Source organism: Convolutriloba macropyga, chromosome 3 (genome assembly GCF_964194025.1).
Source record: "Convolutriloba macropyga chromosome 3, txConMacr16.3, whole genome shotgun sequence".
NCBI lineage: Eukaryota > Metazoa > Xenacoelomorpha > Acoela > Convolutidae > Convolutriloba > Convolutriloba macropyga.
Window position 1 is genome coordinate 2,267,727 of NC_134470.1, and position 25,735 is coordinate 2,293,461.

The window sequence follows — 25,735 nt, forward strand, 5'->3', positions numbered from 1 at the left end:
TGGAATTGATTCTTGTAGAATGCAGTACTCTATGACATTCTCCGAACTTCTGAAAATTTGTCATCTTAGCAGAAAACCGGACGCTAGCGAACCTAAACACTTAGAAAATATTCCAAAACCTAAGGATAGAAATTGCACTTGAAACTTCAAAATAATTAATAAAACACCCAGTAGCTTGGAATATAGAGAGTTATCATAGGTAGGAAGATAGGAAATCTTAGATTATTTTTGATGCCTTTATTTGTACCAAGAAAATTGCTATGTTTGCATGAATGAACCTGTGTTGATAAAAAATTTACGATTCGATAATGGGAAGCAGATGCAACTAGATTAAAGTTGAAATCTAAGTACCTGCGCTTCTCAGATATTTATATATACCTACCTTTTGTGCTGCCTGATATCAGGACGAATAGAGCACAAATTTTAATATTGTTTGCGGATATTTTTTAACAATTGTCCCCCCTTGCAAAAGGGGGCTATTCTTGTAAAGATTTTCAGCGAGCTGTTTTTTAACCATTGAGAGACGTCCAACAACTTTCCACGTATGTGTATAGCTATGTTAAACTGAATAGAATAAAATACGCCATGCTTTTTAGCTGGCCGAAATGAAATACTATTCTGCAGTGTGATTGTCTAGGTGGGTAGATTGCACTCCAATTATTTTTATCGAATCTTAAGCGGGAGTTTGCGTCGCGGTTGCCTATTCTTGTTACTTGAATTCTATTTTACTACAACGTAAGTTTGAGATCGCGTCGCGATTGACTATTTAGTTTTCTTGATACTATTTTGAAGGGCGTTTATATAAAGATAGAATTATCAATTGAGTTGAGGGAACGAAATTAAGAAGAATGAAATAAAATAAAATTTAGTTCAAAATGACAAAGTAATCACAGGTTGATTACTCAGTACAACGGAAATACTAAAAATGTTTAAATCGTGAACAGACAGTATCCTGTCTATACATATGAACAAATTAAAATCAAGATCAAATTATGAACTGAAAGAACTGAATTTAAAATTGAACTAGAATGCGTTATGAGATATTGTCCAGATATCTTATCCCTATGATAAATACAAAGAGAAACGAATTTTCAGTTTGCGGGTCTGTGGGCGCTTATAGAAAGAATATCTTGAAACTCTTTATCTATTGTCTCGCTACTGTTCTACCAATCCTCTTCACAGATTAATCTGGCTAAGACTACAGTGAATAAATGAAAGTTGCTTTTAGTGGTGCGAGAGCAGTTTTTTAGACTTTAGTCGGTTGTTTAATTCTTTGTGCACTTTCTTTTTCATTTTTGCCTTCTATTTGTAGTTTGCCTAAATATTTGTTTTTCATTGAACATTATGACAGCTGAGAGAGCGTTCAGATTTATTTGTCTGTGTTCAGATTGAAAACTGAGTATCTTTTTTTCAAGGCAATCATTTGATCTTAACGATTTGTGGACGCTAGCTGGTCATCAGTTAAATGTCTTTCAAAACAAAAACGAGAATTTTCATGACAATTAAAATCTCCCTGAATGAATGTTTGAATCGGATTTCTCCCATTCAAATGATAAAACGACACGGATTAATCAATCATTCAATATGGATTAACAAGAGTGGACGCTTGGGGATACTCTGGTATCTTTGTTAAACGCCTCGAAAAAGGAAACATGTTACTTGAACACCAGCTCTTTGATTACACTTTTCTGCAATATCAAACTATATTGGAAACTGTTGACAAGATTCTGAATTTTACGCGAAGTCATTTATTCAGCATTTGTCAAGACCTTATTTTGCAACAGAGAGTTCAATAAAACTCGGCCCCTATGTTCAAGTGCAATTGTTAACTGTTTAGTCTTGGCAGATTTTGGAATAACAAGCTGTGCTGTTTTGGAACGTGTCCTGTAGCTATGGTTACATTCAACATTTACCATCTCACTCATTTCTACAATTTCTTGAACCTTGTGGTAACACTTCAAGCTAAACTTGAGTTAATTTTTCAAGTATAACTTGTGGTAACACTTCGAGCTAAACTTAAAAGTTAAAAAATCGTTTTTGAAAAAAAAAGCTGAAGATTGAGTCATAAGGTTTTTTGAAGAAAATTATTCGAAGAATTTTCGTTTGCAATTTCTCATTTTTTTGTAGACGACCCAGTGTGGTACATCCATATATCAAGATTGAGTCAACATTACTTTTATAAAACAAAATGAGGGTTTTAAGGTTGCATGACTATCTTAATCGAGCCAAAATAGAAACGAATTTTGGAAGTTTTCTGCAAACAAATTCCATGTGCTCTTCGAAAGTTATGTGAGAATCAGTAATTATCCCTAAGTATTTGAAACGATGATAGAAATCTAAAAGGAAGTCTCCATGATGTCCCGTGCTATTGTGCTTACAAGAAATAAGATCAAAACTTTTCGAGTGATTGATTTCCAGCTTGTTTGAATGTAGCCATCCGACAATGGATTTTATCTCTTTGTTTAGTTCCTCACAAGAGGGTTGTTTTGGGAAAAGCAAGCAAGTATCATCAGCACACAGGTACGGTTTGGAGTATCTACAAGCGTCCAATAAATCATTCATGTATAGTAAAAACAAGAAGGGTCCTAAGACCGAACCTTGAGGAACTCCATTATCCGACGCAACCTCTTTAGAAAAACAGTTATTAAATGAAACACGCTGTGTTCTATCCGATAGATAAGATTTTAACCATTCCAACACAGGACCACGAAAACCAAGGTTTTCTAACTTTTTCAATAGAATTTCTCTGTTCACGGTGACAAAAGCTTTTTTTGGGTCTAAAAAACAGCTGTACAATTATTTCCTTTTATTTTTGCCCTGCGGATAATTGCCACCGCATTTTTTGCCACCGCGTCAACTGTCGAGCGATTAGATCGGAAGCTAAATTGTTTTTCATACAGAATTTTAAATTTTTCTAGAAACCCACTGAATTTCTTGAACATAACTTTTTCGAAAATTTTACTCAATGACGGCAGGATAGAAATGTGCCGACAGTTTTTTTTTTATCCGTTCTTGATCCTTGTTTATGAAGCGGAATAACAATAGCTTTCCTGAAATCTTGGATATTCCTGATTGTTGAACTACTTATTAATTAGGTCAGTGATGAAAGGTGCAAGGATTGCGGCCAACGTCTTGAGAAATTTATTAGATATTAGATCTACACCATGAGAAGCTGACATTTTAAGGCGTTGAATTCCCCCCTCACTTCAGTTAAGTTTGCATCCGTCAAAAACATTGAGGAATCCACTGATCGCCTGATTTTAGGGTTTTGAGTATTTGGAATTTTCAGGAGAATGCTATTCGCAACTGAAGCAAAATAATTGCTGAAGGTTCCGAAATGTCTTTGCTTTCCCTCATTTCTGTCTCTTGTGTTTAGTTTCAATTTTTGATGCTCGTTTTTGTTTTTACCAATAAGTCTATTGATTTATTTGAAGGTTTCTCTTGAGTCTTTCCCACAGTTTTCGAAAAAGTTAGCATAGTATGTTTTTTGGATTCGCGTATTTGCTGAGTGCACGTGTTCCTAAACCGGAAATAACGATCTTTGTCAGAGTCTAAATTTGTCTTTATCCCTCTGTTCCTATATAAATTACGCTTTGCCCTTAAATTTTTTATTCGGTTGGTTATCCAATTTTTCTTTTGATGACATTTGCCTGCGCCTAATGGCTGGAGCCTGTCTATGACTTCCGTTATACAGTTTTGGAACATCGAAACACTCTGGGATATTTGATTAGATGACAACACCTGAAGTTTTCTAACCAAGTGGCATTCAAAATTTTACAATACTTTTGGACAACTTAAAACCTTTTTACTGCTATGAACAAAGTTATTTTCTTGATTTGATACGGATACGGACTTTGTTTCCAGTGAAGCAAAACAGGGAAGAGGTCTGTTATGTCGTATTTCACTGTTTCGATAGCACAACAATTTTTTATCAAAATTCGTGAGGAAATGGTCAAGACTTGACTCCGAGATTGTCGTTTGTCTCGTTATTCCTGAATCTATTCGATAAAACCCATTAGTGCAGATAATATTTTCAAATTGTTGACCTATGGAGGAGTGGCAAAGTCTGTCAATGTTAAAATCGCCGCATATGATTACTTTTGATCTGTTTTCAACAAATTTTTTAAGATACTTATCAAAAAATTCCAGAAAATGTTTTTTGTATCTCGGTGGTACATAGAAAGTGATGATGAACAGCTTTTGCACTCCAATAATAACCTCAACCCCAAGACTTTTATCATAATTGGTTGAAAATTTGTTGACAATTTCAACACCTTTGCCAGAAATGGGGACTCCTGCTCCTTTCTTATTTCAGTTTTTTGTTATTATGCTTTTGTATTCATCAAGTAGAAAATGTTTTTCGTAGTTGCCATCCTTAATCCATGTCTCGACGAGACATTTAACTGTGGGAAGAGACTCCAGTGTTTTCAGCAAAACTTTGAGTTCCTCAAGGTGCTTGTTTAGGGAGCGAACATTTAGAATTAACATTGTTGCGATTGACATTGTTGATTGTTAGTTTTTTTGATTGGCTGGTTCTTTCTTGGGTACCCATGTCGGATGATGAGCTTTTGAAGAATTCCACATTTTGTTTCTTGAAGCTGGGTTGACATAATTATTGCTGTCATCGATCATACCATTTGCAGAAATAATAAGATTTCTTTTGCCATAATTGCGATATGGAGTACCAGACTTGAGTGCAAAGGTTCTTGGTTGCTTCTTGGGGTACGCTGACAATTCTCTCTGGTTGTCAAGTGCTTGGTAGTTTTTTCCATCGAACGCCCAAAGCCTCGACTTGCGAATTTTATTTTGAATTTTCATTTCACGTGCTTTTTCAATTTCAGCGTCTGTTTTTGCGAGCCTTTGGTGAATGAAAATTGGCTAACCCGACAAACTTTTGAAACCCTTAAGCCATGAAGCTCTCTTCAAAATCACATCTCTTTGTTGCAAATACAAAAAATGTACCATAACGGGGGCAATTTTTCCTGGCCTTAAAGCATGCGCTATAGAAATTTCATCAGCATTGAGGCTTACCTTGAGATTTTCGTTAGATAAATGTAAGATTTGTGGCAGTACATTACCGTCCTCCGGGATATCCAGGTAGGTGAAAATTAAAATTGGTCGATTCTTGTATCTTTCAATGGATAAGACTCTTTATTCTAGTTGGTAAATAGAATTTTTGGTGCAAACTTGCCTGCGTTCAACAATATTTAGGCGCTCATTAAGATTTTGAATACTAAGGTTTTATTGAGTAATTGTATTTGTCAGTTTTTCAATCAAGTTCTTGCGATCATTGGTGTTTTCGGCCATCTGTAATAGAAATTGTTTAACGTAGCTCAAAAAAGAGCAATAAGAATAATGTGTTTAACCGCGAAAGAGCAAAAGAAATCAGGTGCGAATGTTAAAAGAACAACCGACTGTTCTTTGATGTGAATCTTTCTTCTTATGAATGAATTAAAACTTGTACAAAGTGTGGTGGTTTGTTGGAATGGGGGGTTTGTGTAGAGGATTAGGGGCCGCTCATGCTGATTTTGAATATCTTCTCCGTTGACCTTAGTGATGATATCATAATGGACATTGTTCGAATCAATTTAAAATATTTTAATTTCAATTGATTTCAGATGTTACTTTCCAATTTCTCCATAAATATATTTTGTCTATCTCGTTGCTGAGGGCTTTTATAATTAATTTAATATTTTCAGGCATGAAATTTGTGTATTAAATAATGTCAGTGATTATGAGGCTTTTCTTTATATATTTACAAATTGATAAATTAAAATTTAATTTGGAATTCTTTTTTTACATACCGGCAACGTGAGCCTTGTTTGCACATGAGTAAATTTTGGGGTTTTCACAATTTTTTCTTGATTTGAGTTGAGAGAGGTCAGATTTTGGGTCTTTCCCATTTTAGCCCCCCACTATGGTATAATAACCATGATGGGGGGCTATAGGTTAGGTTATCTGACACTAAGCTTAGGGGGGCTTTAATGGGAAAGACCCAAATTTTTTTATCGACAGCTGATCGTTCAGAAGAAATTTAGGATGTCCTGAATCTATTTATTGGAATTTTTGAAACTGATGATACCGAGTGGACCGTGTAATATGGTCAACCGTGATAGATGTTTTACACCAGAATGTAATTGATGTATAACCTCTTACTGGTTAGTTCATAATATTATAGTGTAACAAGATGCGGTAATGAAACCGAAGATGTGGTGAAGATGTGGTAACGTAACCGAAACTGCTCAACCGATTAGAATAGAACACTTTTTTGATAATTAGAAAAACAGCCTGTCAATTTGTATTCTTTGTCAGCGGTGGTTATTTTTCGGTAATCTGTCGTCTCTGTTTTTGTTTTTATACTCAAAGGTCTTCTGTAACTTTTGTCAAGGTTTTAAAACATAGGTCGCAAAATGCTTTTTCTCAAAGATTTTGCTGAAAAGGTATCACCGAGTTTTAATTAAGCTGTGATACTCATTGTTAACTTTTTTTTGGTTTCTCGGATGCCCATGAGAGGCTTTAAGGGCTTTAATATTTAGTTTAATTGATTGCAAACACATTAAATTCTATAATTTCATTTTCCATGTTTTTCTTTACAATAAATGCAGCCGTCCGTATTTTGTTTGTCAATTCGAGCTTTCACGTTTGAGATAAGCGCTTAATCAAACTTCTTAGATTGGCGATCTTTCAATTTTTTTTGCCTTGGAAGCTAGCAAACTTTTATAAAGTCAAATTTATTGAAATATTTTTGTGCCAAACCTAGTTTTTCCCACAAAACGTATTTCATTTTCCCTTCGAAATATTTTTGTCGACATAATGACAATATCTTTCAATCAAATTTTATTTGCTAAGTGAAACATGTGACTTGTAGTTGAACAAAATTAATTTTTCTTAAAGCTCGACTGAAAAGTTTGAGCTTATCTTAAAATGTATATTAATGAATAATATCTTGTATGTACTTGGTAAATGATGACGTCGCTGTCATTTCCTAATTGGTGTAATGGCAAATGAAATGTTTTAAGTTGTGGTTGATTTTGGTCACAGCCTTGTTTTTAAATGATTCTCAGCAGTTTTTCTTTTCCTCGTTCGTGCTTTGTGATACATTCTAATTTCAATAAGGACATGCTGAAAATGTTTAATTTTCTCTGAGATCCATCGAGATTTAAATGGCGTACCGGAGGAACGACGAGGACTGACGGTTACTTGAAACTTTATTTATTTTAAAAATTTGATTTTAATTTTCTTCATTTTCAAGGTTTTCGTAGCAATAGACGTATAGAAATACCCGTTTTTCTGGAGATGTTGTTTCATTGAAGTTGTTTCATTCACTTCAAAGTTTAATTAAAACTGTCAACAGTAATGGATATTTTGAGTAACTGAACATAATTACTTCGAAGAAACCATCTTTTTAAACAGTAATAATTTATCAGTCTAACCTTCTTCGAAAGCCACTGTTTTGTGAACGTGCTTTTCTATTATTTTGCTCTGATAAAAATTCAACTGATTTTAACTTTGTAGTCCAATTGTTTTTTATTGCTCTCGAACAAAAATTAAAGCAATTGTATTAGTTCTGTGGTCTTATGGGATTTATCGCTTGGCCGATTGTTTGTCCGATCCTTTTGATTTTTGTCCTCAAAAACGGGATAAACATGTAGCGCCCAACGGGCTTTAAGTTCTTGGAGTTTGACCCCCTCACAACTACCGCTCTCACTTCACCCCCACACCTGCACATCGTTTAGGCCGCGAGGGCCCTGTGCTGCCAAAGACTCCCTCCCGCTGGGTGACCCGGTAAACCCTCGCTGCTCTCGCCTCACGCCCCTTCAATTAAGCTAAAGCTAGCCTCACTAAACCGTGGCTAGCTACTGGCGAAGCCAACCGCTCGTCGTTTGAGAGCATTTTCGCTCGACGCTAGTCGGTTATGTTTAATTAAAGTAAATTGTAAGTTTTAGTTTAGCAATCGGTTTTGATTTTGGCAGGTCGTGTCGGCTGATGCATATCTTATTAAATAATTTCCTGTGATTAAATAAATACATGAGCTATGTCGGGTTTCGCTTTTTTTAAGTTATCTGTATTCATTAGTTATTGGTAGCTATCAGATTATGATTAATTGCTCTCAAACGAAGTTTGTATCAATTATATTAGTCCTGTTGGTCTTTTTTATGCGATTTTTCGCTTGACCGATTTTTCGTCTGACGCTTTTGACTTTTCGTCCTCAAAAACGGGATAAACAGGTAGCGCCCAGCGGGCATTAAGTGCTCTTAGAGCCTTTCAGCTCTGTTTCACAGCTCAAACTTTTTGGAGACTCTCAAACGACCGCTCACCGGTCGTTTGAGAGTAATTCGCCCGACGTTAGTCGGTTATGTTTGATTTTTCTGTTTTACTTTAGAAAACTGAAATTTGGACAGATGTTTCTTTTTCCTGATGCCATGCGTGGTTGTAGTTGAGCACTTTTTTACAGTTCAAATGTTGCAGTTTTATGGGTGGCCGTAGGAGTTATTCCGAATATGGTATGAATTTTATGTAAGGTTGATAATGCTAATTGTTTGTTTGAAATTTTTAAAACTATTTTCTCTTTTCATACAGATGCAAAATAAAGTTTATTGTCTTTTTTTACAATTTTTGAAGTTTATCGGAATTATGTGAGTCCTGTGGTCTTTTTGAGCGATTTTTCGCTTGGCCGATTGTTGGTCTGACGCTTTTAACTTTTCGTCCTCAAAGCGGGATAAACAGGTTAAGCCCGGAAAGCAGGAAAGCTTGAAGTGGCTGAGCAGCTATCTTAGAGCCGTACGCTTACTAGTCTCTAAGTACGAGATTCACTCATCTGAATTTCATTGTGTGAAGGGCGGTTCGTAATTTTAAAATTTTGACCCCCTCAGTCACCCCGCCCCCGCCCTCCCCACATCACACACTCACCCGTCCACACGGCGACTTGAACCCTTCTTCTCGTCAAGCCGTCCCGATCCTCCTTTTTCTTCGGAAAAACCTTTTAAGTTTAGATAGGAAATAGACCCTCGTGGAAATAAACCTCCACTTGACTATTAAAGAGCTGCGCAATTGCGCATTTGGCCTTGCCTCGCGGACCATGGCCATCCTTAGCGGCCCGTGGAATTTGATATGAAACTATCACAATCACAACCGAACAAATCACGCCCAAAATTCGAAAGTAAAATGGGGGTTTATTTCCATGGGAATTTATTTCTTAGTTCCCTTCTTTTTTAATCAGCTTTTCTTTTTTAATTAGTGTGAGAAATCAGCCTTGCAGTGTTCCGTGATGATTTTCTCATTTGAGTTTGCGATAGCTGTGAGTCAAGAACGTAACTCTTTTTGTACAGCAGCTTACGATGCTTCGATAAACACAGGACAGGAGATGAGGGAGTGGGTAGGTTAATAGGTTCCACTATGTGCTGTTTTCTGAGACTTCATCAAGCGTTCTTTTGTGCTGTTTCAGATGTGTAATGAATGTAAATAGTACCAAGAGAAAAATTAGAATAGAGTAGAGTACATAATTCAAATAGTAGAGATAGAGAACAGAGCGTCAATCCATTAACAGGCATCAGCGAGAGAAAGAGGGAAGGAGGGAGAGTTGTGACGTCATCAGAAGAGAGAAGAAGATAAGATGAGCACGATGACATTGCGCAACAGCATGACCAGGAAGGGTGCCTCATTTGGGTCAGGCGATGGAACCATGGAGGAATTTGCAAAGGCAGTGGTATGTACTCACAAGGCACCCACTATAGCTTTCACTCGCGTTTATAGGTCGTGTTGTTAAATATAATCATATAGTCTGAAGTCATAGTTTTAAATGAAATCCTGAATCTAGAAGTCATTATTTTTTTGTAACCTCCTTGATCCCGTTTATGACTATGACTTAGAACCATCTGAAGCATTCCGTAGGATTTAGAGGTCATATTGTCAAAGAAAATCGCATTGACAGATGTCAAATAGCCCAAAATGAAGTCTGACTCTAAATTCATGATTTGGTCTTTCTCATTATAGCCCCCCCCCCCCATTATATTATAAATAAGAAATAAGGTAATGGGGGTAACTGTCTTTGTTGACTTCTTGCATTGTTTGTCGGCATTCTTGCTTAGTGCAAATGGAACCGATGCCCCACATCACTAAATATACATATTGTGGTGGGAAATGAACATTTTTCTTGAACGATTCAGTAGTTTGTGGGGATATTTCGCATTATAGGCCCCCAAGCCTAGTGGTCAAATGACCTATAGCCCCCATCATGGTAATCATATTGTAATGGGGGGGGGGCTATAATGGGAGAGGCCTGTTTGTCCGTGACATCCTACCAAAGAGAGGATTTGAAGAAGGTTAAGACAAGAGTACAATCTGTGGTAGCGGATCTTTGTAAAGATTGTGTAGCTCCGGGGCGGGCTCGGACCTCCAACCTTTCGATAAACCGGTGAATTCATCTCCTCAGGAGCTGAAAAAATGGTAATGAAAAATGAAATTAAACGGTTAACTTGAGCACTGAGATTTTTTTTTATAAAAAATTACTCGAATGGTTGTGTTCTTCTTTGCATTTGCGGAGGTGGAATTGGCGGATTGTAGTTTGTTTGCAAACTCTCGTCTTGTACATCAAATAAAAAATTCACGTTCTTTCGTTCCTGAAAAATAAAAATTACCATATAATGGCATATTTGTATCTATTCTGTTTTACCCCCCCCCCCCCAGCTTAGTGGGCTTATATCTTTTCGCCCCCCGGCGCACGTGCTAGTGGATCTTTTTCGTTTGTGCCCCTCCCCAAGAACGTTATGCACCCCCCGCTTACAGAGCACGTGTCACTACATAGTAAATCATTATGCTAAAATATTGCACGTGCGTCTGAAGGGGGTGCAAATAATATGCAGCCACTAAGCTTGGGGGGCGCAAACGGAAGAGATTCATAATTTGAGACTAGAGATGGGTAGAATGGGGGGGGGGTAAAACACTGGAAAGCCAAAACAGAATAGATCCGTATATTTTAACGCGTAAAAAGATAGTATTTTTACCGTATAGGTTTCTTGCTTTCTTTATAATACATATGTGGGCTTTTTCTCATCATTGGCCGCCCGAAGTATTGTGACAAGAACTTGTAGACCCCTTCCCACCAATTGACGTAGTTATAACCTAAAGGGGCTATGTTTCCGTGAGTGTCTATCAGGATCTTTTCCGTTTATGCCGTGGTCGGGACTGTGACAATTCTTGAAAATTATATTTTTCAGTGCCTAAAAATTTTTAGAAAAATTGTTTCAGTATACGTCTCTAACGAAAGTGATCAACAACAAAGAGGTTCCACCAAAACAGAAACACATCCGAAGTAAGTAATTTTTGTAAGTAGCTACAGTGAATTTGTTCTCTAGTTATTCAACTTGTGACTCCTTGAACATTTTTTTTAAATAGAATTAGTTTTAAAGGAAGATTACTTTGTCAGCGGCTTCGCTTGGTTCCGTTTTAGTTCTTGATGACAAACACCACAACATGTGTTAAAATTTAATCAATAATTTCAGAAATTTTAGAAAATCTTATCATCAAAGTTTTGCTATGTTTCAATGTTTCTCTTGTCGTTATGTTTCAATTCAACACTGCGTAGTGTTTCAATAAGTAAGTAATTGCCTATTTAATTGCGACCCAGTACATTAACAAGTTTATTCAGAATTTAGTTTAAGTAACTTTTGCAGATAATAGTTAGCATGATTTCGTGTCTGCCTAATATGCATCCAGGGTTCAAAACCAGTCATAGTCAGAGTGAATATTTCTGAACGCTGTTTTGATGTGTCTACCTTTCAGTTAGCTAGCTGCTCAGCTCCTTCAAAAATTATTTGCAGGCGTTTATGCAGCTTATAGCCTTCCTGGTTTAGTTTCTGCTCAAATTTTATTTTGAGCATTCAAAATCCAGAAACATCAAATCTTACGAAAGTAGAACCCGAAGTTGTACATATCTTTACGTGAACAAATGTCTCTGATTTAAGGTAGCGTATCATTTTGATGACATTTTTAATGTATGCTGTATGTTATAGTTGTTATGTACTTATTTCGCATGGTTGTGATGTCTTACTTAGCTGCTCAGCTCCTTCAAAATTTATTTGAAGGCGTTTATGCCGCTTAGAGCGTTCCTGGTTTAGTTTCTGCTCAAAGTTTATTTTGAGCGTTCAAAATCCAGAAGCATCAAATCTTACGAAAATAGAACTCAAAATTGTCGCACAGATCTTTGTGATCAAATGTCTCTGATTTAAAGTAGCATACTATTTTGATGACATATTTAACTTATGTTGTAGTTGTTTTGTACTTATTTTTCATTGTTGTGATGTCTTATTTAGCTGCTCAGCTCCTTCAAAAATTATTCGAAGTCGTTTATGCAGCTTAGAGCGTTCCTGGTTTAGTTTCTGCTCAATGTTTATTTTGAGCACTCGAAATCCAGAAACATCAAATTTTTCGAAAATAGAACCCGAAGATGTCGTTCATATCTTTCCGTGATCAAATGTCTCTGATTTAAAGTAACATATTACTTTGATGACATATTTAACGTATGTTTTAAGTGTTATGTACTTATTTTTCATTGATGTGATGTCTTAGTTAGCTGCTCAGCTCTTTCAAAAATTATTTGAAGGCGTTTATGCAGCTTAGATTGTTCCTGGTTCAGTTTCTGCTCAAATTCTGTGTTGAGCGTTCAATATCCAGAAACACTAAATCTTATGAAAATAGAACTCGAAATTGTCGCACATATCTGTCCGTGAACAAATGTCTCTGATTTAATGTAGCCTATTGATTTGAAGACATATTTAACGTATGTTTTAGTTGTTAAGTACTTTTCATTGTTTTGATGTCTTAGTTAGCTGCTCAGCTCCTTCAAAAATTATTTGAAGGTGTTCATGCAGCTTAGATCGTTCCTGGTTTAGTTTCTGCGCGAATTTGGTTTTGAGCGTTCAAAATCCAGAAACACCAATTCTCATGAAAATAGAATTCAAAATTTTCGAAATTTTTGCACATTTCTTTCCGTGATCAATTGTCTCTGACTTAAAGTAGCATATTTTTTGATGACATATTTTAGTTATATCCTGTGCTTATGTCCCCTTGTTTGGATGTGTTAGTTAGCTGATCAACTCCTTCCAGTTTTCTTAGAAGTCGTTTTGTTAGCTTAAAATATCTTGTTTGGATTGAGCTGATTTATGAATTAGCTTTCTTTAACAAGAAACAGAAGAAACGACCATGAATTTTACAGTCTCGCCTTCAGGCTTCTCGCGTACACCATATACATCAAATATTAGCTTTCACAATGGAAATACTTATCCCTGAAGCTTTTGTCATTCGCCTACTCAGCTCCCGCAATTTGTTTTGAGAGAGTTTTTGCAACTTCAGGGAATAGAAAACTCATGGTTTATATAAGGCTTGATTTTTGAGCTGATATTTCTTTTCAGGCGAGGAACTTTAATATCGCAGCTACAAAGCTTTAAGCTGCGAGTAGCTATATTGGAGTGCTCTTAGTTCTTGCTTCGACTTATGACGCTCATTTTTCTTTTTACGTGCTTGACAATTTTTGCGCTCAGCAGTGGTGTTTAGGAATTTAAAAATTACTCAACCTTTGAAGGTCACTGCGCGTCAAATGTTTCATGAAAGATAAGGAATTTGAGGTTTAGGAACAATTTTTAGGTTTTTTGAAAATAAATATTGATTTTTGTCCACAGATTGTACCGGAAACTTAGTCATTTCGTTTCGTTAACTCCGGCTAAGCTATAGCCTATGAATCTATTTCGCAGCTATTTTGGCCTTCTTCCGGCTATTTTCAGATAGAGTAAGATATTTATCAAACCTCATATCTTTTTACAACAATCATGAAGAATTAAAACTTTTTGTTATTAGTAAAGAAATTCTGCATTATGGAGAAATAGCTCAATAGAGCCGATTTTGCAACCGTTCTTGAGTTGACAAATTTATTCAAAAAGAATTCTTCGCGGCAATATTGACTACTAAAGACATTACTACTACAATTTAAGAAATCTGTCCTATCTGCTGAAATATCAGTGTTGGCCAAAAATTTGCATTTATTAGCAGAATTGGGAAATTTATCCGATGCTTTACGTAAATTGAGCTAGTGGATTGTTTGTGGAGTTGTGATTGACTCGTTTAAAATGGTATAATCTATCCGTTGTTGCTCCCTTTTACCTAAATCCTTTTCCTGGATTTCTTGGTTGTCAGCTGAACGCCCTGTCGACGAATACGGCTACAACCGTTTTCTCATTGCGCTGAGGCTCTAACGAAATTACTGGTCTGGTGCACGAGTTTTGGAAAAAATATTCAGATATTTTTATTGGTTTGTCCTCATTTATATATCATCTTTCACGCTTTTCATTTTTTCTTGCTTCCTCTCGTGTTTTGATTTCTTGCACTGTTTTGGCTGAATGGTTTACAGTTTATTCAAGTTTGCTTTATAGGTTATAAAAATGTCATCGTCCAAAAACATGTATAAGAATTTTATTTAGCTGATATAAAGGAAACTGCTCTCCAAATAAGAGCAGTTTCCTTTATCGGTGGTTGATTAAGTCTTTTACTGGCAATATGTCATCTGAATGTTTTATTTTTGCTATCAATTTTTGATCGTTTGTTTCTTTTGCTTCATGACTGTCTTTTTAGTACGCATTTTATTCTTTGGTGTTTTGTTTGAATTTTCTATCTTGAGAGTAATTTCGACTTTTTTGTAATATATTCCTTTAGATTGTTGCATAAAAATATGATTTTTGTTTCTTTTAAGTCCATCATGATTCTATTATGGGCTGAAAATGATTTGTCTTCAAATATGCAAAAACTCATTCAATGAACCAAAGGTTGTTATTTGATTTCTACACTTGCTGATTGTTGCTGCCGTATATTTGACTTTTAATTATAGCAGATCTTTTGTCTTCCTGTGCCATTTCTTGTTAAGGATCTGGTCTCATTGACATTATGGCTCGAACAAATTGATCTGAATCATTTTTTTTTTTGGATTCGAAAAAGCAATCAAATCATTTTATCGGTTATGCGCAATGTGTACAAGTGTGTACTATGTGTAATTCGGACCACTTTATCGAATAATGACATCAGCAAGTTTGCAAAGATTTGCTTGGCCATATTTAGTCGCTGTGATGTCGACCCACCGTGAGAGAGGAGCCTCAACATACTGGAGCATCGTGAGTGCAATGGGGTTGCAGAGTCATGACGTCACAGCGTACAAGTTCTGTCTCGTGACTCACAATGTGTTGAGAGACGGGCATCCTGCTGTTTTAGTCGACTCCCTCAGACACATTCCATTCATTGACACGCTTTCAAGGTAACTAGGGGAATGAGTAACCGATAAGATAATCTGTTTCTGGTCACAAGGATATAAAATTATGATCATTTGCGCTGATTAATAGCCGCCCTCATCTTCTCAGCCGGCTATTATAGCGCTCCTATTTTTTTTTACAATTCAAAAAATTTTTACAATTCAAAGAATTTGAATTGTATTGGGCGCTGTCTTTTTACAATTCAAAGAATTCGAATTCTATTGGGGCGCTGTCTTTTTTTTAAGATCTGTTCACACATTTTCATGATTTTTGAAGTCAAATTGGAGTAGTGATTTTGGTCACGCCGAAACAGGAAATGGAGCGAAAAAGCAAGTGGTTTGCTTAAATTAAACGTTAAACTAAAGTATTACGGGGTTAAGGAGCCAAGCCTGGCAACATCAGGATATAGCAACTGTTTTGTCAACTTAACAGAATCTTCAAGTGTTTTAATTAATAGCCGCACAGCGATAGCTGGGGCTATTATTGGCCTTCTCTTGGTTTTTTACAATTCAAAGAATTTGAATTGTATTGGGGCGCTGTCTTTTTTTTAGATCTGTTCACACATTTTCATGATTTTTGAAGTCAAATTGGAGTAGTGATTTTGGTCACGCCGAAACAGGAAGTGAAGCGAAAAGGCGAGTGGTTTTGCGGCGTGAAATTTTTTCGCTCTAAATTTAAAGTAGAGTGAGAAAACGGTGTTTGAACAAAAATTCGGTTTCTCGGTAGTGGTTTTTTGTTCACATGCGGCAATTTCACTTTGATTTTTACTGTTTTTTCGATTTTTTGGATCGGATTTTCTAGATGGTTTTCCCAATCCATTCATAGTCCGTTCTAGGTCTAGTTTTCTGTTTAGTCAATGAAAATTCTTTGAATTGTACGTCAGGTCTTGTCCTGCTATGTTTTTTTACTTCGTCGAATAAAAAAATGTTTCGCTTTACCTCATTTTGCCGCTTTTTCAACATTTTGCGTGATATCTTTTTGAGTTCTCTAGGCTAGTTTCTCTCTTCTCTCATTCTGCTAAAAGTGAATTTGAACATCAGTTGCTCAGCAAAGCAATTCAAAATGAACAGAGTCGGTATAAAAATTGAAGTCAGTAATAGAAATGGGATTAACCCATAAAGCCCAATTTTAGATGCCCGCTATTTGAACGTCGTTCCTATATGCATTAGTTGCCTCTCTCTAATGCTTATTGGTATTGATAGTAGCCCCTGTAGCCTCTCTCTATGAAAAAGAAGTATGTTCAACTACGAAATGCCATCAAAATAATTCGGACTTAAAAAATGTTTTTGTACAAAAATCTTTTTCATTATCTATTCTTTCAATCCCAATCATGCTTATTGGAATCAACGGCGGCTATTTTCGGGCAATATGCCGGGTATGTTTCAAAATATTTCTTTAGTGAGAGGCGTCATTTTTAATGGCTGCGATTGCGATAGCTGAGCGGTGCAGCCATTATTGCTCTTCTATTGGTTTTTAATTGCGTCGTCAACTGTTTTATGACGACCTGTGACGTCACGACGCTCACGTCAAATTAGCGTTTGTTCATTCATTCATTCCTGCTCGTCGACTGAATTGCAAATGTGACGTCATTTTTCAGACTTATTCAAGTGAAATTTTCTTTGTTTGAATAGTTTTTCGGTCTTTCTTGACCCTCACTCTCAAACTGAACTTTTGCTGAAATTAACTAAGAATAACCCACTCTAATGGATGGCTACTTTTAGGATAGCTTTTAATACATAAAGACATGATATCAATAAGCAGAGAAACTTTTTTTTCTGTAAATTGTAGCTTTCTATTCACCTTGAGACTACATGTTATCACAGTTGTTTCCTCGAAAATTTTCAGCTGTTCATTTTTTGTTTTGCTGCATTGCAGACATTGTAATGACCTGCCAGCAAAAGAAACGTGGTTCACAAATGCATTAAATATATATGAGGAATCAAGCATAACTGAAATCGCGCATAAGCTCTTCTACTCATTTTGTTTGTAAAATCCTATCTACTGACCTGTTTGCTTCTGATTTTGTTGTCGAGCTGATAATGAGCTTGTCAGACTTGTAGCAATAGCAAGGGATGTTTTTTTCTTAACCTTTTAAGGTTCTGTTGTTGTGCGTGTCTTTGATTGAGGAACGATTCATAGTTTTTTTGACATAACTTGTTTGAGGTAATTTTGGTTGATGACCTTGTTTGATCTTGCAATTGTTCTTGCTACAGTCTCTTGACAAGTTTTTGTGTCAACTAATTGTCGGTGAGTTGGTATGACTTATCATCTTCTTTCCTTAGCTCTTCCTTAGTATTAATGGTGCACTGAGCGGTTGAAAACGGTATACTTGTTTGGCAGACGGCGGAAGCACGCAGAAAGTGAAAAATCGTTATGCGTTAAGGTATTCCATGATTTCTGAAATAGTGGCCACTGCTGTGAATTTTATCGCGAATTTTTTTAGGACGCCTTCACGGCTCGTTGGTTCCCAGTTTTGCAATTCATATGGGAGTTTTGTTCAAGCACGATCAATGATCCAATAGCTTGCAATAAAAATTTTACAATTTCTGATAAATGGGAACAAAGAAGGCACGATTGTCGAAATGTGTGGTTACTTGAAATTATATTATTTACGTTCAAGTTCCTCGCGGTACGTGCGAACAACCAAATGCTTTAGTGACTCTTGCAGGACTCTGGATCCTTATGATTTTAGGCGTCTTTTCGATTGGTATCTCGCTCGCTTTCATAGATTGCGCTTTCTCAAACCATGCCCGCAAAAGAGGAAGCTGATGATCGGCAAAACATTTTGAGTACCACAATAAGTTCTTGTTCAGCTAAATTGAAGTTGATATTCTTCACAAAGATTGAAGTATAAAGAGAGTAAAAATGCCGTTATGCGCAACCTGAAAACCTAATTTTCATAGCTTTTGATAGTTATATGCAGGTTTTTTCAGGTAGCTTGCTGAGCTCACAGGCCAGCTTTATGCTTGCATCGACAAGTGAGGGTAATGAAATCTTTGTCTAATTTTTGATAAGTTTCTTACACTGCTTGAAGTGCAAAAAGGAGTGATCTTTTCGAATTACCATTTCTCCTGATAAATTGTGCGTCGCTGTGAATTATAGTTTGCTTACGACGGTTTGAAAGTAGCAGCCTCAAACGTGCTGGACTTATGGACATGTCACTTATGGCAATTGTGGTCACTTATGGCTTGTTGCAATTGTCACTTATGGACAGCGAAATAAATTGAAGCAAAATCAAAGAGTTAATTTTGTGGTACATTCTGCAGAAAGCTTGACGTTCAAAAAGAGTTCACATTGCTCTGTTTTCGAGGTAACCTATTTTCTGACGGTTTCTGGCGCTTTTCAGCTGTTCCTTTTTGTTTTGCTGCATTGCAGACCTTCTAATGACCTGCGCGCAAACAAAACGTGGTTCATAAATTTATTAAATAATTATGAGGAATCAAGCATAACTGAAATCGAGCCTAAGCTCTACTCAATTTTTTTGTAAAATCCTTTCTACTGACGTGTTTGCTTCTGATTTTGTTGTTGAGCTAATAACGAGTTTGTCAGACATTTAGCAATAGCTAGGGTTGTTTTTTTCTTACCCTTTTAAGGCTCTGCTCTTGCGCGTGTTTTTGATTAAGGAACCGTTCATAGTTTATTTGAAAATACCTTGTTTGTTCTTTTGTCGATGACCTCTGTTCATCTTGTTCTCGCTCTTGTGACAGTCTTTTGACCAGTTTTTGTGTCAATTATTTGTCGGTAAGCTGGTATGAATTATCATCTTCTTTCCTCAGCTCTTCCTCAGTATTAATGGCGCGCTGTGTGGCTGAAAACGGTATACTTCATTGACAGACGGCGGAAGCACGCACAAATTGAAAAATCGTCATGCGTAAAGGTTTTCTATGGTTTCTGAATTAGTGGCCACTGCTGTGAACGGCAGACGCAATTTTCTCGCGATAGGATGCTGTCACGGCTTGCTTTTATTCCCCTTTTTTGTAATCGAGATAGGAGTTTTTTTTTCACGCACAGACAATGATTTAATAGTTTGCCCTGAAATTTTTTTTCAGTTCTGATACGAACAAAGGTAAGATGGTCGAAATGCCTGGTTACTTGAAATTTTAATTTCTACGTTGAAGTTGCTCTCGGTACGTACGAATAACCAAATGCTATTGTGAGAATCTTGCAGCACTCGGGTTTTTGTTTATTTTAGACGCCTTGTAAAGAAGAATTTTGGATCGGTATCTCGCTCACATTTATAGATTGGGCTTTCTCAAACCATGCCCGCAAAAGAGAAAGCTGATGATCGGCAAAATATTTTGAATACCACAATAAATTCTTGTTCAGTTAAATCGAACTGACTGATCAATTTTCTGCCTGATTTCTGTCAAGGAAACTTTCTTTTCGATATCTTTACTTAATGCTTTTTAAAAAAATTATTCAGCGGTCTTTCGTCAGTCTGGGACTCACCACAGAAGGGAACCGTTCTTAACAAAAATTATAACAGTGGGACGTTGACTGGTAACTTTTTCTAGATGCTCATTTCGTTGTGCTCAAATCATTGGAAATCTTTGTCAATTTTTGTGGATGATATTTGTCAAAGCATTGTGTTATCGCAGATTGCCAAACCGCCTGGTAAGAGATTTGATTTCTATTTTAGAACTAATTGCTGGATGTATCCTTTAGGCTGTGGAGCAACATGGCCGATGGTTATGGACGGACTACAGCTTACTACTGTGACCTTATTGTGACCAAACTGAAATTCCACGAAAGGGTGAGATATTATTGAGTTCATAGATGATATTAGGTTATGTAAGCAACACATACATATGTTCTGAAGTTTCGATATTGGTCGGAATACTAGCACAGAAGACCGTTTAGGCTAGAACTCAGTGGAATTTTTATAAGTTGATATGATTTTGCGTCAAAAATTGGCTGTTTTCTTTGCTTTTCTTCAAAGAGAATTAGTGGGGTATTTTTGGCATTCCGGACACGGGCTTAGTGTCATTGTAAAGTTTTGCCATTATTGAATATGTAGGTAGACGAGTGTTTCAGAACCCACTGTTCCCTGGCACCTTACAGTTTGAGAACATTTCTACTTTCGAAGAGGAGTACGATTCACATCCAGACAACTTGTGAGCACGTTAACACAAACAACAAATAATTCCCTCCTATTTGAAAAAATTGGAAGAGATACGAGTTGGTTGGATCTGGGATCTTTTCTGTCACACACCCCCCCCCCCCCCACCACCACCACCACCACCACCACCACAACCACCACCTACTTAGTTGGCGTGTATCTTTTACGCCCCCAGTCGCACGTGCTAATTTTTACGCAGTAAAGAGCTATATAACAACGCGTATTTTGTAATGGCGGGGCATAAAAGCACGGGGGAGGGAGGGCGGAGGGGGGGCGAAACAGAATAGATCCGCTTTTTGATAAATGATACAGTTCCGGGCGCGTTCTTCATAATATAATAATATAAAATGATTGAATGCTTTTTTTAATAGGTCTCTATGCGCTGTTTCAGATTTAACCTGTGTGCAGAACTGTTTGACTACTTGGAAGCAATACTGACCTTACAAAAACAAAGTTAGTATCACTTCTCTGCATAAAAAGAATTGCCATAAATCAATAGACGGTATTCTTGTTAACTGTTGTGAAGTTACATTGAGGTCTGTTACTGACGTCATCGAGTTTTCTTCTGGTTGTGGTTTTATTCTATTTTTTGGTTGCGACAATTTGATCACGTTTTAAAACCATACTTTACACCACTGACCAACCCTGCTTGTGGTCGTACTTACATGTGAATTAGAACTACTACTTTAAACTTACTCATTTCCCTTATAACTTGTAAAGTTGCTTTCAAAGTTCCATCCATTTTCGTGTTCATCAAAGAAAATAGTCAAAAAGTAACGTTCAGTATCGTTTGACTCATCAATACTAAATCTATCTCAATTTGGGGCGCCATTCCTTTGAAAAACAAAATTGACTGTCGCTCAACATCTACGTTTCAAATTCACATTGTTTTTTTCGAAATATTTTCTTCAAGTTAAAATTTTCTTTCGAAAATGTCGGATGCTTACTTTTGACTTGTAGTTGACAGCAGCCGCGTAGCGGTAGTCAAGGAAATTGCTGGTCTCATTGTGTTTCTGTTCAAAGACCGTATCATCACGCTCTAAAATATTTTGTAGTAGTTTCTGGATTTATGATAGACGGCAATTGGTACTCGTATAACTGTGTAGATCAATAGTATAATAAGTTTTTTTAATCATTCATGACTTACGCACTGGACAATTTGTATGTGCATTATTTTTCTCCTATAATTGAGTGTTTTGCTCATCGTTTTTTAAAAATCAAGCATGTTGAATTGTAATGGAAGCGAATCGAGCTGGGTAAATTGAGTTCGAGTGAATGGGTACAATAATATTTTAGACACAGGTAGTGCAAAATCAGTACTGTCGAAAAATTGCAAAATTTTTAATGACAAGTTTACTTACTCAGGGATTCTGCAACATTTTTACAGGCAAGCATGTTTTCTAATTGAATACAATTGTTACTCGTACCATTGAGTCTTTAATTTATGTAATTAAGTTTCGATTAAACATGCCTTATCGCCCTCGAAAGTTTTGCAACAGTAATCGCAATAGCGGAATGGAGCTGTTGTTGATTTCCTCATCATTTTTTCATCAAACATGAGGCATTGAATTGCGCGCTTTTTTGCGCATATTTTGTGGCCTGATTTAATTGGACTTAATCAATTTAATTGGACTTCATGGCGTTTATATTTTTACCCAAAATTTAAACGTCAATTTAAGCGTTAACCTCAATATTGATGGTCAATAAATTGAACTGATCAATTGCTCTCGAATGAAGTTTGAAGCAATTATTGTAAAGTGCGTGTCTCATTGATGTAAAAGTTATGCTTGTCTGTTTGTGCTTTTTTCCAGAAATTTTTTTGACTTCTTGAGTTACGTTTTCTTGAGTTCTTGAGCGATCTAAGTTGCTTTCATTCTGAAATGTAATTTGTTGCTAATATAAAAGCGATTGTTAGTGTAAGATAAACAAAGCAATGGTAGCGGTGCCTGTAGTGGTTAAGAAATCAGACTGACAGCCTGGAGGTACATAGTTCGAGCCTCTGTGGGGTCATTTTTTGCGCCCGCAAAATATTTCTAACCCACGCGACCTATAATGAAAATTGCCCCTGCCTGTCGTATAAGCGCAATTCATCAAGCGTTAGTTGGTGTATAAAATTTGGCCTAACCTTTGTTACCATTTCTGTGTAGTCAAATATCTGCCGAGAAATATCCTGGTTTTTAGTTACTCTTGAACGAAGTTCATATCAATTATTGTAAACGTGTGTGTCTTTTTTATGCAAATTTTTTGCTTGACAATTTTGCGCTTTTCTTCTAGAACATTCTTCGACTTCTCAAGTGACTTTTTCACGCTTTTATTCTTCATTTTTGAGTGATCTCTATTGCTCCGAAGTAAAGCTTGTTACTAATATAAAATCGGTTGCAGAATAGCAGAGATAAGTGATACGTAGCGCAGTGGTTAGTGCTCGTGGATGTGGATTGGGAGGTCAGTGGTTCGAATCCCCTCGGGGGAAAGTTTTTTGCATCCATAAAAAAAATTGATCTAGGCTACAGACACTGAATTAAATTGCCTCGCCTGTCGTTCTTCCGACATTTGTTAGTTTGTTTTTAAAAGTTATTATGTCTTAACTGTTTTTTACGACTGCAATGGACTGCAAAGAATGTTTATCAATATGTATATCAATAAAGAATGGTTATCAGTATGTTTATCAATATTACGGCGGCTGACTCGAAACCAATAGGTAAGCCATAAGCTAATAGTAGTAGTGAAAATGCCTGTATTTTAACGGGGGGGGGGGGGAATAGTAAAAGTTGTAGTAAAAAGTTGTAGTAAAGTGGTAGTAAAAATTGTATTTCGCCGCCAATAAGCATTTTTATACAATTTAAAAATTGTTAAAATCTGGTAGGAGAAATACTGTTAAAGAATCGGGTTTATATTAAATATTATTTAGTGATAACTTGTACCTACATTTTTTGTATTTTTTTGATGAAAAAAGACCAAAAATGTGAAAAAATTGTTAATTTTTGAATTAAGAATGTAGAATAAAATGTTCTATGCTAGTTATAAGGGAGTGGCAACAAAGTTTTACAAGGTTAAAGTTTGCTCGAACAATTAATAAAGAGTAATTGGGTGTTGTTTGTATGTTACTTTTTATTAAAGATTTGTATTTTTTCGGCATTTTTTGACAAAAAAGTTATAAAATTGATGTTTCTTGGGCGAAGAATGTAGAATAAAGTAATGTTTCTTAGTTGAAACGCAATTTGCAATGAAATTTTGTCGTTTAACAGCTTGGTGAAACAAATAGTGATTACTTGGGTAGTGAATATATACTTTTTTGTTACTTTTTGTATTTTTTATTTAAAACTATCACCATTTTGCCAACCAAATGATATAAAAGAAGATTCGAGTAAAATAACTGACGTCCAATTGTACAGTATTCAGTGTACAACGTCATTTCAATTATTTGCGCTGAAATTGTGGATAAAAAAAGTGTGAGAGATTAAGAACAAAAAAGGAATGGTTTTGACAATTTTGCCGGTGATTAACCCATTTATGTTTCTATGAAAACTTCTTTGAGGTGTTCATGTATGACTTCACTACATGGTAGACAAAACTTGGGTGTGGCAACCATAAAAGTAGGCTGAGTTTGAGTTTGAGTTCTATTTTTAGCATATCTGTGCAATCGACCATGTAAAGCCAAAGTGAGGAAAATTGGTCTTAAATAGTTTTATTGGTATTGCGTTTTCTTTGCGATTCAATTCAAAGCAAGCCGCATTTCCTAAATTCCTCTTACAGCGTGTTGAGAGGGTATTTCTTGTCCACAACGGAAACAAAGTTATGACTGAAAAATTTTCCTTTCACGATAATACTGACTTTTACCACGAATAATGTGAAGTGCTCTTTTTTTTGCTAGAGTTTGATACTTGAAATGAGCTGAAAGATCTGAGAATTCAATTATACAATAGCCAATATTCATAAATCAGCTTCACAAAGAATGTCACACACACACACAACAAATAATTTCAACAAAGGAATAAATTTGATTTAGTTTTCATAATTGAGATCGATTCTTCGTTTCTTTGGTGCAAAACACTTGCTCACGGGTGGAGTCGCAAGGCTTCCACTGCTCGAAACATCAACTGGCTTATTTTCAGGTTTGTTTTCAGGTGTACAGGCAATTGTATCATGAGCCATGGCAGGTGTTGGTGGTTCGCTAAAAGTTTCTAGGCTCTCAATATCTGGTTTCATTTTCCAAATGCTTTCAACCAGTTCAAGATCTCTCCAGTTGCCTTCTTGATTTTCATACAGCGGGATTTCTGTCACGCCATAATCGTAAAAAGTTTTTTGAACTCCATCGTCCAATGTGTTTGGGTCAAATGCAAACTCTGACATAAGACGTTACAAAATCCAGCAAGTATTGAGCTCCTTTCATAAGGCCTTTCAAATCGAAATGATTGAATAAAATCAAAAATCACAATGGGCACAGCCATATGATTTTCTGTAACACACTCATCTAACTGATAATCCTGCTGTACAATGATAACAGTCTGCTTTCTGTAAGTCTCATAAGCAATTGTTCGGCTGTCAGGAGTCGATTCTGCCTTTAGAATGATGGCTAGAGGAGACATTAGAATTAATTTCTTTGGTTATGGTAGAATTTGGTAATTGACTTGAACAAAAGGAATCTGTTGTCAAAATCCAGGAACAGTTCTGCTAAATAGAATTTGGAATTGAACAAATGAAAGTTAAAGCGAAAATTAGGAAATGAGTTCAGGTATAATTTTAAACTAAGGCGTGTTCAATCCATTCCTTCCGTTTTTGTTGTAAAAAGTTATTCAATTTGATTTTACATGTTGAATACACTAAAATCTAAACTTGTATTTTAGTTGAACCTCAGTATACTATTCGGTTTAACCTTTCTAACCTTTCCGTGTTAGCTTTGTTGCATGTACACACCCAATTTTATTACTTTCTTATCTAGAGCAATTAATGAGTGCAGTATGTTGTTCAAATACCAAACAGCGTTGATATGAGGATTGCTATGTAGATTAAAAGATATATAAGGCTTTAGGGTTTGTTAATGTCTGATTTTTAACATGTGTTTTCGCAATAGTGTTTTGTTACACTCGCGGGTTTATTAAGCTCTGGAACAAATTTTGACCTCACTGCTTTTACGCTACCTTTGTGTGTGCATACCACTCAAACGTATTTATAGCTTTCTTATCAATGGTAAGCAACAGTAAAACGTGTTTTGAACGTTATTTGTGTACATTTTGTGTGTGTGTGTGGTTACTAGTGTATTGTATAAACGATTTATGAGGATACATACAAACTAAGACCATCATATGCTAGGAACTTTTTTTATTGC

General features: G+C 36.1%; 2 protein-coding genes across 4 annotated transcripts in view; one reads left to right on the top strand and one right to left on the bottom strand.

Annotated features, from left to right (window-relative positions):
• LOC142335868 (KICSTOR complex protein ITFG2-like) overlaps positions 1-25,735 on the bottom strand; it is a 408,175-nt gene that overhangs the window by 346,335 nt on the left and 36,105 nt on the right. The window lies entirely within an intron of this gene.
• Positions 9,424-25,735, top strand: part of LOC142335865 (huntingtin-interacting protein 1-like) — a 107,271-nt gene continuing 90,959 nt past the window's right edge. For both annotated transcript variants that reach the window (XM_075384195.1, XM_075384196.1), the window contains exons 1-6: positions 9,424-9,706; positions 11,248-11,311; positions 15,103-15,295; positions 19,956-20,043; positions 20,325-20,404; positions 20,801-20,862. In XM_075384195.1, coding sequence (XP_075240310.1) covers positions 9,614-9,706; positions 11,248-11,311; positions 15,103-15,295; positions 19,956-20,043; positions 20,325-20,404; positions 20,801-20,862 — 580 coding nt within the window. In that variant the 5' untranslated portion in view covers positions 9,424-9,613. The remainder of the gene's footprint in view (positions 9,707-11,247; positions 11,312-15,102; positions 15,296-19,955; positions 20,044-20,324; positions 20,405-20,800; positions 20,863-25,735) is intronic.